This window comes from Tinamus guttatus, unplaced genomic scaffold (genome assembly GCF_059628265.1).
Source record: "Tinamus guttatus ecotype Peru unplaced genomic scaffold, ASM5962826v1 Tinamus_guttatus_pri_ptg000330l, whole genome shotgun sequence".
NCBI classification, from domain to species: domain Eukaryota; kingdom Metazoa; phylum Chordata; class Aves; order Tinamiformes; family Tinamidae; genus Tinamus; species Tinamus guttatus.
The window spans coordinates 519,719-534,468 of record NW_028288864.1 but is presented as its reverse complement, the minus strand read 5'-3'; the positions used below and the strand labels follow the sequence as shown (position 1 = coordinate 534,468).

General features: G+C 44.2%; 1 protein-coding gene and 1 non-coding gene across 2 annotated transcripts; one reads left to right on the top strand and one right to left on the bottom strand.

Moving 5' to 3' along the window:
• Window positions 1-3,948: 3,948 nt before the first annotated feature.
• TRNAL-UAG (transfer RNA leucine (anticodon UAG)) lies at window positions 3,949-4,030 on the top strand. The gene has a single exon. It is a non-coding gene; the product is annotated as a tRNA-Leu (tRNA).
• A 635-nt stretch (window positions 4,031-4,665) lies between these two features.
• LOC104572896 (putative short-chain dehydrogenase/reductase family 42E member 2) lies at window positions 4,666-13,161 on the bottom strand. Its single transcript, XM_010220064.2, is given in 12 exon segments — window positions 4,666-4,914; window positions 5,430-5,503; window positions 6,129-6,192; window positions 6,811-6,876; window positions 7,633-7,770; window positions 8,468-8,550; window positions 10,014-10,089; window positions 10,965-11,083; window positions 11,417-11,474; window positions 12,197-12,292; window positions 12,810-13,064; window positions 13,066-13,161. Coding segments are annotated over 12 exon segments (1,374 nt in total).
• Between the last annotated feature and the right edge of the window lie 1,589 nt (window positions 13,162-14,750).

Below are 14,750 nucleotides of genomic sequence, written 5' to 3'. Positions count from 1 at the left end.
CTTTTCTTGACATTATGTCTAAGAGCCACACTGCCAACATGAAGGCGAACCGTGAGAATAAAAACAGCTGTCACACATGCTGCAAATGCAAACACAGATAACCAGAGGTAATAATTCACATCACAGTGCTGGTAAGTCTTGACTTGTTTTTGTAGGGTGCCTGCTGTTTCAGAAATGCTGCTCGTTTGACAGGACCCCCAAGAAGTTCAAGCCTCTCTTGTTGGGTCAGTTACCTTCTCTCAGGTAAAGTACTGAATTAGCTTTCAGTTTAACTCCAGCTCAGCTGGAGCCACCTAGTATACTCATAAATGTAACGAGCACCTGTTTTAAGAGAGAAATTGATTTTTAGATTAACATCTCTTTAACATACATATTTGAAACTGAACTCCAGCAACTACTCAGGCTTCCTTTACAAAGCACTGTGATCACAACCATCTCTGCAGACTACAGCTACAGAGCTATACGCTGAACACCCCCACCACTATGTTAATACTCTACAGCACATACAGCATTACTGCTCTTCCAAAACACCCACTCGAGCCACATGAAGCAACAATTTCACTGTATTCAGAGGAGGAAACAGGTAGAGCAAGTCAAGTTACTTGCTCTGATAAAATATGAGACTGAAAAAGAAAACAAAAACCAAAAGTGATCAACTCGCTAGCTGGCTTACCAGCTAAAGATCTTTAATTTAGAAGTCCTCATTTCCAGCACCTTCCAGTGCTGCATCACTACTTCATGCAATCGTGGTGCAAATCCCACACAACCTGTCTGCAAGCGCAACAGGGACATAGTGCGTTAGCCAGAGAGGAGCAGACCACGGAGAAGCACAATTCAAGGGCTGAACAGGGCAGCTCCTCTGTGACAGCTTCGGGCACCAACAACTTCAGGCCCAAAACTTGGTGCAAGGAACCACGTTGCAAACCAACAGTAATTAGAATAGCAAGCAGTAAAGCACAGAAACATTACTAAACACGGGCATTACTAAATCTGTCCTTCCAAACAGGACATAACATTATGCGAATACTATGCTAGTATTAGCCAAAACACAAAGCCCACAGGAAAAAAAAAAAAAAAGGATAGAAAAGTGACGTTCAAGTTAACTTTAGGGCATTCTTCTATTAAAGGTAGCGGCCTTGATCCTTCAATTGGCTTTAAATGCACCAAACAATTAACTACAACCAGCCTTTACGCAATCGCTTGCTCAGTACTTCCAGCTGTCAGCTCGACGCTCTTTTACAATGCATTAAAAACACTGGAAAAATACCCAAACATCAGCAGCACTGCAGGGTTTTTGCAGCTAGTAGCCGTGCATTAAAACGGCCTTTTCCCCGGCCGCAGCTCGGAGCTGCTCCTCTCCGCCGCGAGCGCCCAGCCCTCGCGCGGGCCGTGCCGAGAAGGGGCCGCTGCCGCCGGGCACAGGCTGGGGGGCAGCCCGCGCTCTGCAGGGGCCCCTCTCGGAGGCTCCTCGCGCCGCTTCGCCCCAGCGGGGGCAGCGCGGCCCCCTCCCCGCCCGGGCACCTACCGGGTGCAGGCGCCGCCGCCGCCGGCCGGGCTGCCGCTCGCAGCCGCCCCGCTGAGGCGCGGCGGGAGGCGGCGGGAGGCGCGCGGCCCCGCCCGCCCCCAGGCCCCGCTGAGGCGGGAGCCGCCCACACGGCGGCTTTTCCCCTGTGAGAGGAAGGGGCAGCCCCGAGGTGCCCCCTCTGTATTGGGCGCCGCGGGGCTGCAGGAGGTGGAGGGGGGTGATGGAAAACCAGGGAAATGGGGTTTTCCTGCGTGCTGCTGACAGCAGGAAGCAGCTTTTTAATTTCCTTTCACAGGTGCTTCCGTTGGGCTGGCTCTTAGGCTGAATTAGACTATGGCAGTTCATTTCCTCATGGGAGGCGGTGGACATACGCAGCAAAGATTGCAAAGGGGTACTCATGCACCCACACTCGCTTTTCCCTTAAGACACTCACTTGCTGAGTTGAAAGCGCCCTTGTTCAAGCTTTTCCTCAAGCTAAAATTGATGGGAACTTTAACTAAACTCCTCACCTTTTTTATGGGTTACATGGCATCTAGTATAAACAGGTTGGGGCCTAATCGCACGCCCTGGCAGCCTTCCGCTCTCTCCAAACCTACCCACGCACGCAATGCTCACAGCAACGTTCACCACGAGCAGGGGCTACAAAGCAAGACGGAAAATGTTAATAAATACCTAATGCAGACCAATAATCTCCCACGGCATCACAAACACGACGGGAGAAACACACAACCTCTGTGCTACCTGGCAAGTCTAGCAGCCAAAAAAGGAGTAACTGAAATAGAAATGATGTTACAGTGTTAGCGCTGAGATAATCAAGAAGATTGCTAATATTTAAAGAAAAGCATTCAGAGCACGCTCTCTGACCATCTGCCAAACTTTCTCTCTGTTCCCCTGGGATTACTTAAGTAAATTAAATTGAAGCTTAACTTGCCGCCTGGGAAAAAGCTTGTGTGCCTACGAATGTGTGTGCACAGGCTGGAGTGCAGCCTGACCCTGGGATACCTGTAACCCTGGCAGCATTCATCGGCTGCATCTGAGGGTGTGGGTTTCATTTGGGAATGTAACACAGGGAGCAGGCTGAGCTATTGCTTAACGTGCCCTCCTAAAGGCACAGTTCTGGGTAGCCCCACTAATTCCTGCAGAGCTTAAGGTCAAATTAAACACACCAGTGCATGTATCCCCATTGCTCAGGCAGTCAGTCCAGCACACGCTGAGCTCCCCGGAGCTATGCAGGATATGGACGTGCCTGGAGCAATGCTGGGGAGAGATCACTCCCCACATGGCTTCCTGCCAGCCCAGGCTCAGCAGAGGCCAGATGCCCTGTTCTCCCTGCACAAAAATGCACTGATAGGCACTAAAAACAGATCACTATCTGCTTTTGTATATAGAGCACTGCTAACAGCAGAATACTGCAACTAGTGTGCTATACCAACACAGCTAGATAAGAACAAATCACATGAGTAACCTACACATCTAGCATATTATTATTTCATTTAATATGCTCAGCAGTGCATACATGTATTTTTCCAACAGCAGTGAAGCCTGCAGAGCTCCAGCACACTCATAGTAAATGAGGTTCAGCTTAGAAACTGCTGCTCTGGAGAATGACAGTTCTTGAAAGGCAAACTGAAAGCACATCCCAGGCGATATTAAAATCCAGATGAATAATTGCCTGTAAATAATTTAATTCCCTGCACAATTCGTGCCTACATATTTCTGTTCCTGTCCTGTCTCCCATGGTAAATCCATTGGATCACAAAACTTGCTGGAGCCATACGGCGGGTACATAATGTACACGCATAGAGCTTCCCTGAGCCCCAGCACCAGACGTCCTATGGAGAGAGCAGCCAAGGCTGGCAAAGCTTATCTGTATTAATAGCGTTTGTAACTGCTCAGCAGTCGGTCCTAAAGTTTTTAGCTCTCTTTGGAAAGAAATCAGACACGCTTCCTGCTCGAGGCAGGCCTCATAGCAAGAGCATTCAGCTTTCTACTCACCGATGGCAGTCCGAATGTACCACCCTCCCGCGGGGGGCAGGCACCCGCAGGCCGCGGCACGGCGGCAGCAGGAGGGCGCAGCCCCGCACGCTGCAGGCCCGAGCGGCCCGGGCCGCCTGCCCGACCCGTGCGAACCCCAGTGCGAAGGCAACGGGGCCTCGCGGTGCCCTGAGGCGGCTGCCGGCAGGGAGCGCCGCCGCCGCGCGGGGAAGCGGCCACCGCGCTCCGGGCTGGCGGCGGCGCCACCTGGCGGGCGCGGGAGGCCGCGGGCCCGCGGCGGTGCGCGGGGCGCTCCCGGCAGCGCCGCTAGCGCTAATGGCGCTTCCGTGGGGGGCGGCGGCGGCGCCCCGGGGCCCTGGGCCACTCTGGCAGGGAGCGGGCGCGGCCCCCTCCTCCTATGGGCCTGGCGGGCGGTTCGGCAATCAGGCGGTAGCGTGGCCGAGTGGTCTAAGGCGCTGGATTTAGGCTCCAGTCATTTCGATGGCGTGGGTTCGAATCCCACCGCTGCCAAGAAGTTTTGTCGCCGCCGCGGTGGCTCCTTTTCGCCGCCCCCGGGAGCGAAGCAGCGGCCCGGGTAGCAGGCCAGATACGGAGAGAGAGCGACTGCGTCGGGGCCCTCACGGAGCAGCGCCGCCGCCAGGGCCCCGCGCAGAAGAGGCAGACGGGAAACGGCGAAAGCGGGCGGCCTCACGCCCGTTTCGCTTCGAAGGGCATCACGGCGGGCTCCGCTCTCCGCGCCGTCCAGAGGCGACTCCGGCGCGAGGGGCAGTCACGCAGCACGGCCACGCACGCTTTATTGCCCGCCACGCACGGACGCGGAACACCACGGGATCGCGCTGCCCCCGCGCGGCCGCTACAGGCGCCGCGGCCGATTCGTGGCTTCCGCTGCACCGCGGAGGCGTCGGTCCGGGAGCAGCGTCCACACTGTGAGATGGGCGGAGACAGCGGAGGAAGTTCCCGTGATGGTCAGTGGTCCCTGGCCGTCACCCTGCTTAGTGCTCAAGAGCAGCTACCATTATGCCAAATTTTTGCTTCTCCCATGTGAAAAGTCGCGGCCCATTTGCTGTGTTGGGGCCATTCGGCAGCACATAGTGAGAAGTGATGCACGGCCATGGTGCTGGGTGACCGTACACCAGCCACACGAATCAGTGGTGTGTTTCTGTGAAAAACTGCAAAACCGAAAGGCCCTCAAATCTTACAGAAAGAAAGATCAAACTTAAAGTAACCATTAGAGAAAGCAAAACTTTGAGGAAGGCGTGATGGTTTGGGGCTTCTGGTCTCGATTTAAGGTAGTGTTCCACAGAATCAGCAAATGCAAACTTCCCTGGCTTGTAGCCCAGCTGGTGCCGTGCCTTGTCGATGCGAAACGTGTGGGTGGTGGAGATGTTCTGCACCTGCAGGACAGAAATCAGACAGATAGGATAAAGTCTGGAAATGGTAGTAAAAATCCAGCCATTTAAAACACTGTGTCCTACTGACATATATCACATTGCTTTTCAAATAGTTCACCCAGAGAAGGATCTTGAAAGCCCAAACAGGGAGGAAGCAAAGGCTAAACAGTAGGATCTTCTAGGCCTGCAGACACCCACAAAAAGTGTTCTGTGCTCTTGTCTGTGATCCTAAGGAGGCAGGAGCCCTCCCTTAGGCCTCTGGCCAGCCCAGGCCACAGAGGGTATCAGGCAAGGAAAGAGGGAGAGGCTGCTTGCAGCTCCTTTCCTAAAGTACCTTTTCAAAGCTGTGACAACAAACATGACATTGCCTAAAATACCCCCTGGCACATACCTCCTTGAAAACCAGAGGCTGAAGTCATACAGGGAAATGTATTTCCAGCTGAAAAGCTCAAGGAGTGCCTCTATTACATGATGCCTGTCCTGTGAGAGCTAAGGAGCTGGTGTAAACAAGGCCTTACCTCATTTCTGGTCAGCAGAGGCGACAACTCAACAAATGGTTTCAGCATCAGATGCAGATACTCCATCATTAGTGCTGTGTAACAAAAGATCACCACTTCAGTGGGACTGAATCACGGAGGGCTGCGTGTGGAAAGGTAGTGGGGTGGTGGTAGTTTCGGTGAAAAGATCATGGGACATCACAAATACACGGTGACAACAAACCCCTCAAAGTGGGGCACTTAGCTGCATGTGGAGGTTCACTTTGGAGATGGCGTTGGGTATGGGAGAAGGAGATTTAATGCATGCAAGTAAAAAACATGCTCCAGCACATCTCATGAATCAGAGAATTTTACATTTATCTTGCTGTATTTGTAACTCTGTGGAGTTACATTCCAGGTAAGGATTTAAAATGTGCAGTTCTGTGGGATTTAAAATAACCAATTATTCTGTTTTTCACACATAAGCTTCACCCCTAACTCTTGCATACTAGATAATACCAAAGCATATTATTTTTGTACACAAAAATAAAAATTATGCATATTATTGTTACAAATGAAAATATAAATGGTGGGGAAATTGAAAATAATCATCTATTACATTGCAATATGAAATAGAGGCAATGTGGACAGCACCAAGGGAAATAATAAAATATTTATATTTCTATTTAATAAAATATTTTGTTAAATATCAAGTACTAAAAATTATTATTAATATTTTACCTGATGCATAAACTAAGGAGGTAGGAATACGTATCCATGGTTTACTGCAACCTAATCTTTCAAACTAAGAGGGATAAAAAACAGTGATTAAAAATAACCCAAAGTAGAAACCTCAAATGAGTTTTAAAGTTTCAATATAGAAGACATTTGTGGAAATATTTACTGATAAATCAGTAAACTGCCTCTTTGCCGTTACAATTTAGCTTTTCTTTCTTCAGGAATTTCCAGTTAAATGCCACATGCAGAAACCATGTAATTTTCAAATGACAGTCTAGGTGAGAAATAATCCCTAGTTCCTCCCTGCTTTAAAAAATGGAAAGGATTATTAAAATTGACCCCACTATTGTTATGTGCTCATACCCAATTAAATTTTGTGACATATTTATGGTTTTCAACCCATTACTAACAGCAAAATGATCTTTTGAAAAAAGTTTATATTGCAGATTAATAATTATTTTTTTGTCCTCAAAATATCCACGTTAACACATGAATGTTCAAAAAATGAAGAAGCCATAAGGGCTATTTGAAAGAGGCTTTTGGTTCACAGAGCTCTGGTCTCGGTATAGGAAAGCCCACATTCAGAACAACACTCTTGTACCCAAAGCAAACATACGAGATAACTCCACAGGCACACAAAAGCTGTAATTGAATATTGTCATAATAAAGTATATAGTGTACGTACTAGGGGAGTTAACCATTCATAAAGGTTGAATTTTTCACCATCATTAATGAAATATACCTGACCACTCTGTTGAAGAGGTAGAGAACAGAAATGTTAGTAAAAATAATACTGTATATGATGTTGACTTCTTTTATCTCACCATTTATACACAGATTTAATAACTAAAAGATACAGCAACATAAAATACACACAGATCAACATACAAATCAACAAACTATCTGCTTTGCCCTCCAATCAGTCTCCCTTCTAGTGCAATGAAATTGGTAAAGAAGTGGTTTCTGTGATTCACATACTTTGTATGAATTATTTATTACAGACGTGTCTGTAAAGAATGATGACGCCGACTTTTTAATTTACTTTTAAGGGCAGTTCTTCTCAATCAGATAGGAAAGTGTGTTTACAAGGAGGAAAGCAGTTGCAACTACTTTTGAAATAAATGTGTGAAATGTCATCTGTGCTGAGATGCCAGCTCTAACCTACATAGGATACGCGAAGAATTGATTATTGCAGGTCAGAGCATTAAGTCTGAATCTATGTACAGTGGGAATGGGACAAATTTACCATAATTTTCAAATTCATTTCTGACAGATACTCTTTGCTCCTCTTCCAGAAATGACAAATATAATATTACCAAAATGCAAAGAAGGACATACTCTTAAAAAAATGAAGTGAACCTGCCACTATGCACACAGTGCTGCTTGGCAGCACAGTGTTAGCGGCACATTTGTCAATCAAAAATACATACAATAAAGGACCATGACGCACCATTAATTACTGGCTCCGCGGTAAAATGAAGCTGTGGTGTTTTTACTGCTGACTTACAGCTATGTAGTTCTTTTCAGGAGTGAGCGCACCAGCCGCTAGAACTTGGGCTTGTACAAGGTTCTCCACGTGCACCCAGTTCATCTTAGCAGAAGGATCCCCAAACTTGAAGCTAAGGAGCCCTCTCTCAATATTCTTCTGTGGACACAAACACAAAACCACAGCAAGCTGCATTTTTAAATGAGGTGCTTCCTTATCCATTCAAATGTATTTTACTCAGATGTATTGTTCTTTTATCAAAACTACATAGCTTTGTATTGTAGAGATGCCTTTAAAGTAACTGTCTCAAACTCCACAGGGACCATTTGCTAAACACTGCAGTAGCCCTACAATGTAAGAGGGAGCAGGTAAAGAAAAATAAATACATAAATGAGTAAAACACGAGCACCTTAGCTGTTTGTCCTTTAGTAACCTATTGTACTAAAAGGTGCTTCCTGTTCCTTAGCTTGTTTCATTGGTTAGTGAAAGCTGTTAATAGTTGAGACTGGAAATAAGATATTTTGCCTTATCTCTTCTCATTAATATTTTAAAATGTTTGGTTTAAATTGCACACAAACCAGCAATTGAAATATCACAGATTGGCCTGAATGATCATAATTATAGAAAGCATTAAACTATAAAGCTAGACTTACATGTGCTTGTATTTCAAAAAGGCTTTGTTAACACACTATGCCTTCCTTACAGATATAATATAGCACCTGTTAACAAAGTCACAATATCCTCAACGGACAATTGAATTCTTGCCAGCTAAGCAGGTCAGTCAGTTCACAGCAGTAAGAACTGATGCTGTTGGGCATTCATAGCAAATTCTGCTGACAAACACTCCAGTACATACTGCTAGCCGTGGCAGGTGTCTTTGCTCTTCTGGTCCATAGATCCCTGGTGGGCGAAGAACACACGTATAGAATACACCGCCTCCTAGAAGAATTTATAATACTGTTCTTAATGTGATTTTGGGGGTTGTATGAAGGCTCTGCTGTAGGAAACTTACTTGTAAATAAAAGAATTTCACCAGTTTAAAACATAATATTCACAAACAAAGTGTTGAATTAATAGCTGGATATTATGTTAGCAGAATCACAACATGCAGAACAGCAATACAAAATCCAGAAGACTCCCGCCAGCAACACTTTACAGAGCTGGTCTCCTAGGAATTACTAAATAATTCAAAATTTTTGTCTAAGTAGTTCTTTATCTCTGTGCCAAACAATCAATGAATATGCCAAGTGTGATGATAGGCTTGTTGACATGATCAAGTTATTAGCAAAACAAAGAGTGGAGTGAAATCAGGCTAACGTTACATAAAATTTCTGATGGGCAGTAAAAGATATAACTGAAGGGCTCTTAACACTGGGTCATGCTGCTTGCACTGAAACTGCTGTAGAAGCCCTTGAGAACTTCAGCGTGGGGCTATAACGACCATAATAAAATCCTTATTGTTTCCCAAGTATATCAGTTACCTGGTTCATCATCTGCTAGTAATTGTTCTTAATAGTATAAGGTCTTGGTAACATGTACCTTACTCAATCCTGCTATGGCATGGAATCAGAATGGGATGTTTGGAATAGTGGCTGATGAAAATATCACTGGATCATAATACAGAAACTAGCTTAATCTGCTAATTTAATTGAGAAATGCAGACGAGTATGTTGCTGCGAGAATTAGAGCACATCTTTGATGTGAAGAGCTGCTGACAGAAAAAGAAATAAGTAAAACCTCCCCCTCACCCTGTTTCTTTAAGCAGAATAATCTTACTAGGATGAAACACACATCAATAACTTTATTACTCTCTAAGTATCAAGTGAAGCAAGTTTTTTGTTAAGTTATTCTCAGCTAAATTTAGCTCAGTATCACCTGGTCACAAGGAATCATGTTGCACTTTACATTAATTTGTTTTGCACTGGCAGTTATAGTATCTCACAGGTGAGCTTAAGTGCTCAAGTGTATAACTGGCTCCCTCAACACGGAAAACTTTGGGATGCACTAATAAATAATTCCAGGCTGTAGTATCAGGTATTGCCTTCAGATTTGAATATAAAACTGTAAGTGGGTAATGATTTAATCAGCATTCATGTTTCAGTTTGTGTAATACGGTGACATTAAACACTTCTGTTTTTCTTTAATCTGTCTTAAGATGTCTTCATCTTTTCAACTAAGAAAGTACTACCGCACTGAAAGCTTTTGTTGGCACCATGGGAACTACAAACATTTTAAAATGTGTTTTTAGGAGAATCTCACAGTTTGGGAAAGTGGTAGGTAATTTTATTTCATATTTGCTGGACAATCTTGTCCATGGAAGGACTGATATAAATACACGCAGAATTTTAGGGAGGCAGAAGAGGAACAAATTCCACTACGAATTCATGCTAACACAAAAGTACCTGCTAGTGGAGTTCCATTAGCTGCTAGTACCATTTGTTCTGCAATTGATTTAGTTCTGGAATAATGATCAACATGCTACAGAGAAAAAGCAAATATGATGTTTTTATGTATTCTTGAAATACAGAGCAGAGAGGCATCTCTTCTCCATTAGTTTTTACAAAGTAGATGGCAACAAACAACTCAAAATTAGGAAGGTGTGGGAAGGTGTTAAGGTAGGAAAGCACTTTTGTTCATGCAAATTCAGTTAATTCATTTTAATCTATCTGAGAAGTAATAAATATATGTATGCTCTGAATGCTGCCAAGAATGTAATTGATCAGTGCTTTGTAATCTGGATTTCTTTTTAAGGTAATGGAAAAGTCAGAAGCCAAGCTCAAGGACCCTAGGATTCGGCTGTTCACTTTCTTGTGGCACACTCCCAGTGGAAGCATTACGCAGTATTTTTGTCCATCCATAATAATTCTATGAAACACTGAAATAATGGTGGAGATAAATTGGAGAAAGGAGAAAGACAAAAACCAACAACGTATGCAAAGCAACCAGAACAACTTAGTCTGTTTTAATTAAACACAATGTAACCCTATAAAATATCCTACTTGCCCATATCAGCTCTGTATTATATATATATCATCTCCAGTAAGGGAGAAAAAGATAAATAATATGAATAATAAATGGTCAAAAAGCCATCAAAAAGTACGAGTTTCTAACATAAGTTATACAACTGTATGTTATTTCCCAACAAATCAATGCCCTAAGGGCAAACGAATAATTCTTAAATTTGCATAAAACTGATGTATTAATGTTGCAAACAGCATCTATAAAGAGTGTGAAGATCGTTCTTTTTTTTTTCTTGGCACTCAATCTGACAGCAGGGAAAATATGGTCATGAAACTCCAGGATTTTTCAGAAAGTAAGCAAAGAGGAAATGTGGAAAAAAAAAGCCAAAATACCTTTTCTATGGGAAAATATGGCACAGTTTCCTCATCACCATCTTCAATAGAAAGTCCTCCAAACACCACATTTACTGTACTTGTATATATCAATCTAGGGATGTTCCTTTGTTTGCAGGCTGTGACAACATATAAAGTAAGTTAGTTGAGCTGAAACTGAAATATGGAAAAAAAAAATCCATGCACACGGAAACAGGCAGCTGCTCATGTGGATACAGATTCTGACATGAGGTCAAACATGGTTATGAAAAGCTGAAGCAGTCAGGACTGCAGTGCTGGCTCTTGTATCACACCTGATGGCAGAACCAAACATAAAAGAAACGATCATGTTCCCCATCTTCTGTCAAAAATGTAAAATATCTGTGAAAAATAGGGCATACCAACATCTTCTTTTCGAAGTGGTATGCTCTGACATGCTGGACTAACACCCATAGGCAAGGTTACATACATACCATCAATGATGAATTTTGTTCCATCAATGTTTACAGTTTCGATCTCTTTTCTGTGAAGCTAAGAAAACAGAAAAATTCTGCATTTCTGAGTGATAACACATTTTAAATTCACTAGGGGGCTGTTGTAATACTCCCAAATGAAGCAAAATTAATGAACTTAGTGCTTTTTTTGTTAAAAAAGCTTGTTTAGACAAACATGACACTTTAAGAAGTCAGATGATTACTTTTTTTAATCATTAGGTGAGGCATCTATCTGGCTAGAGTAAATGTTGGAGTTCTTTGTCTTAAAAGGGGAATGTATGTTTGTAACTTCGATCATACAAAATGTGTGTCAGAGCCCTATATCAGGCACCTCCTGACAGCATTTTATCTACTGGCAAACAGTTTAAATTTGAAATGCAGAAGTTGTTATAGATTAGTTATAAAAGTTTACTTCAGGCTTCACTCCTTCCAGTGACCTCACAGCAAGTTCAATGTAAAAAAGGTTAGGGAAAGATCAGGTTTTCTGGGGGGAACCCAGTCCTTCGCCCCTCCTGTCTTCTTGCTATTACAAAACTCTTCAATACAGTTTCCAGCTCTAAATCCCTCCCAGGCTCTAATTGTTTAAGCCTCAAATTGTGAGGAAGTTAAGATATTTCATCATGAAATGCTGAAATAACTTAGGAACTGATGCCCTCAGGATGATGTGAAGAGAGTCTAAAACACGATGTTGCAGCACATCTCTCAGCCTAGCTCAGCACAGATAATCACACAGAAAGATAAAAAGCTATTTGGACTCACTTGCTCTCTTCCTGACATCCCATAGGAAGCTACATGAAAGACACAGTCAGCCCCTTCACAGGCTGCAAAAATGGCATCATAATCCCTGACATCTGCCTGAAATACATATGAGAGAGATTTGGCCTTGAATGCAAAAACATAGGTTAGCATTTGTCATGCAGAGGGATAGCACAGAGGGAATGCAGACACGTGGTTGTACTTATGGCGCATCCTGGGAGGTCATTTTTAGTAGTTATTGGTAGTAACAGATTTCTTTCATGGCACCCAAAGGATGTTAAAAATATTCATTAAGCCTTATAACACCCGAAGAAGTATAATACTCATTTTACTGGTGAATAAGGCACAGATGTGAACAGAATACTTGTAAGTCAGGAAGAAAAAGAACTATTCAGTTTACTCATTTTAAGTACATTAGAAATGTCATTGTTTTCATTCTACTTCCTATCTATTTCAGATGCAAACTAACCTGCAGCTGACAAATGCATAGAATGTGAAAACCTTTAAAAAGGTTCTTGACATTTAACACACCCAGTGAAAACTAACAAGAAGTTATAGGGAAAAAACAAAAAGTGAATAAATTAGTTGGCAATTGTGAAAATACAGTTCATCATACCTGGATACACACCACTCCATTGGGAATTTCCCAAATAGGCTTGTTTGTGTCATACAGGACAACAGAAGCTCCTGAGCTAGCAAGAGCACATCCCAGCTTGAATCCGAAATAGCCCCCGCCTCCTGTCACCACCGCTCTCATCCTGGTTTCAGTCAGTGCTCCAGCATCTCCACTGCCCTTAGACTTGGAGGTCTGGTGCCAGCATGTTGCTGTCCCGCTCAGTTTAAGTTTGGTGTCATTTCTATGAAGCGGAATTCCATCTTCTATTAGCAGACACATGTAACAATTTCTTCTCCATCTTGAAACCTGCTCCATAGTGCTCCCAGATGCAGACAATTCCAATACATTTCATGGTAAGGATTTCTACTTGCAGCAGCAAAGTTTTACTTTAACATAATCTGTTTAAGAAAGAGAAATATATCACTAGCTACAAATTTTCCAGGCTTCAAAGACTGCTTTTAAGAGACCAATTTAAATTTGCTGTTCAGATTGTTTAACTCTTAGTTTACTTAAGCATCCTGTTTGTATTATATGGACTTTAAAGATTCACTTTTATGAATTAGCCCATAAAACTGATATGCATTTCTCTATTATAGCCATCATCCTGAAAACACATAACAAAGTTTGCATATTTTAGATGGACCAGTAGCCATAAAAAAAAAAAAAAAAAACTCTGAAAAGCAGAATTTCCCCTCACTCGGAATACATGAATGAAGATGTTTTCTGCATGTGGGTCAAAAGTGCAGTAACCAAACAAATGAGAAATTTTTATTTGCAGGAGAGAAGCTGTTGCCTCTGTGACAAGTGCCCAATGGTCTCTCTTCTACTCACTTCGCCCAGTGTTACTAAAGCTCAAAGGTGGCCTGAAGGGTCACAAGGGAGCCTGTACCTTATTTGAAATATTAGACTACCAAGTAAGCACAAAAGATGAACAAATTGCCCAGTTAGCAAACTGTCCCCAGTCCACACACACACACACACACACACACACACACACACACACACACACACAGAGAGAGAGACCTCAAATGCTTCTTCCTCTTGCCTCTGGCTATGGCAAAGACAAATATCTGATGTCTTCTGCCCCATCCTAAGCATCACACACATCCGACTGTAGATTAAGACAATACTGTGTTTATCACAGGTTGTGGTTGGAGTTGAGACCTCAGAGGAGTTCAGGTGGGATGAAGCAAACCCAATTCCTGTATCTTGCCAGAAGACAAGGCTATCAAATCCCTTTTCAGAAGATTAAAAATATTAAAATTGACCAATCAGAGAAAGAGAAAAAATCAGGTCAATGAGTATATTAAGAAAAATATCACTGAATATTGTATTTCCCAAATGCAGAGGTTACTCCTTCCCCTCCATGTGTACATCACTGTAAGCCAACGCTGTGGAGGCGACACTGACTCTTACTGGCGTCTCCCTCTCACTTCAGGGGCCTTAATGAAAGATTCAAAGCTACCCGAGAGCCTGCAGCTCCTCTGTGCATTTCACTTGCAAATTTGCCACAGGAGACACGCGGGGCGCAGACCCAGCTCGTGGAGGCCGAGGACGGCCCTGGTGGTATCGCGAAGGGGATGCAGGAGCACGTGTCCCTCCAGGTGACGCCATGGCGGCTCTGCAGCCTCTGGGCAGCGCTCGACATTAGCGGATGCACGGCCCCTTGGCTGAAAGAACCCGTCCCGTCCGGTCCGGTCCGGTCCCCGTCCGGTCCTGTCCCGTTCCGTCCGGTCCCGTCCGGCTGCCGCCGCTCCGAGCTGAGGCAGCAGGACCCGCCGCGTGGAGAGGCGGGCTCCCGCTGCGGCCGGCCAATCCCCTCTGCGCAATGAGCCTCCCTCCTGGGCAGACAGCCAATAGGAGCGCGGATGCAAATGAGCATCGTCGGCCTCTGCCCCGGCGCGGCGCCCCGGTCCGCCCAGCGCCCTCCTCACCGGCACT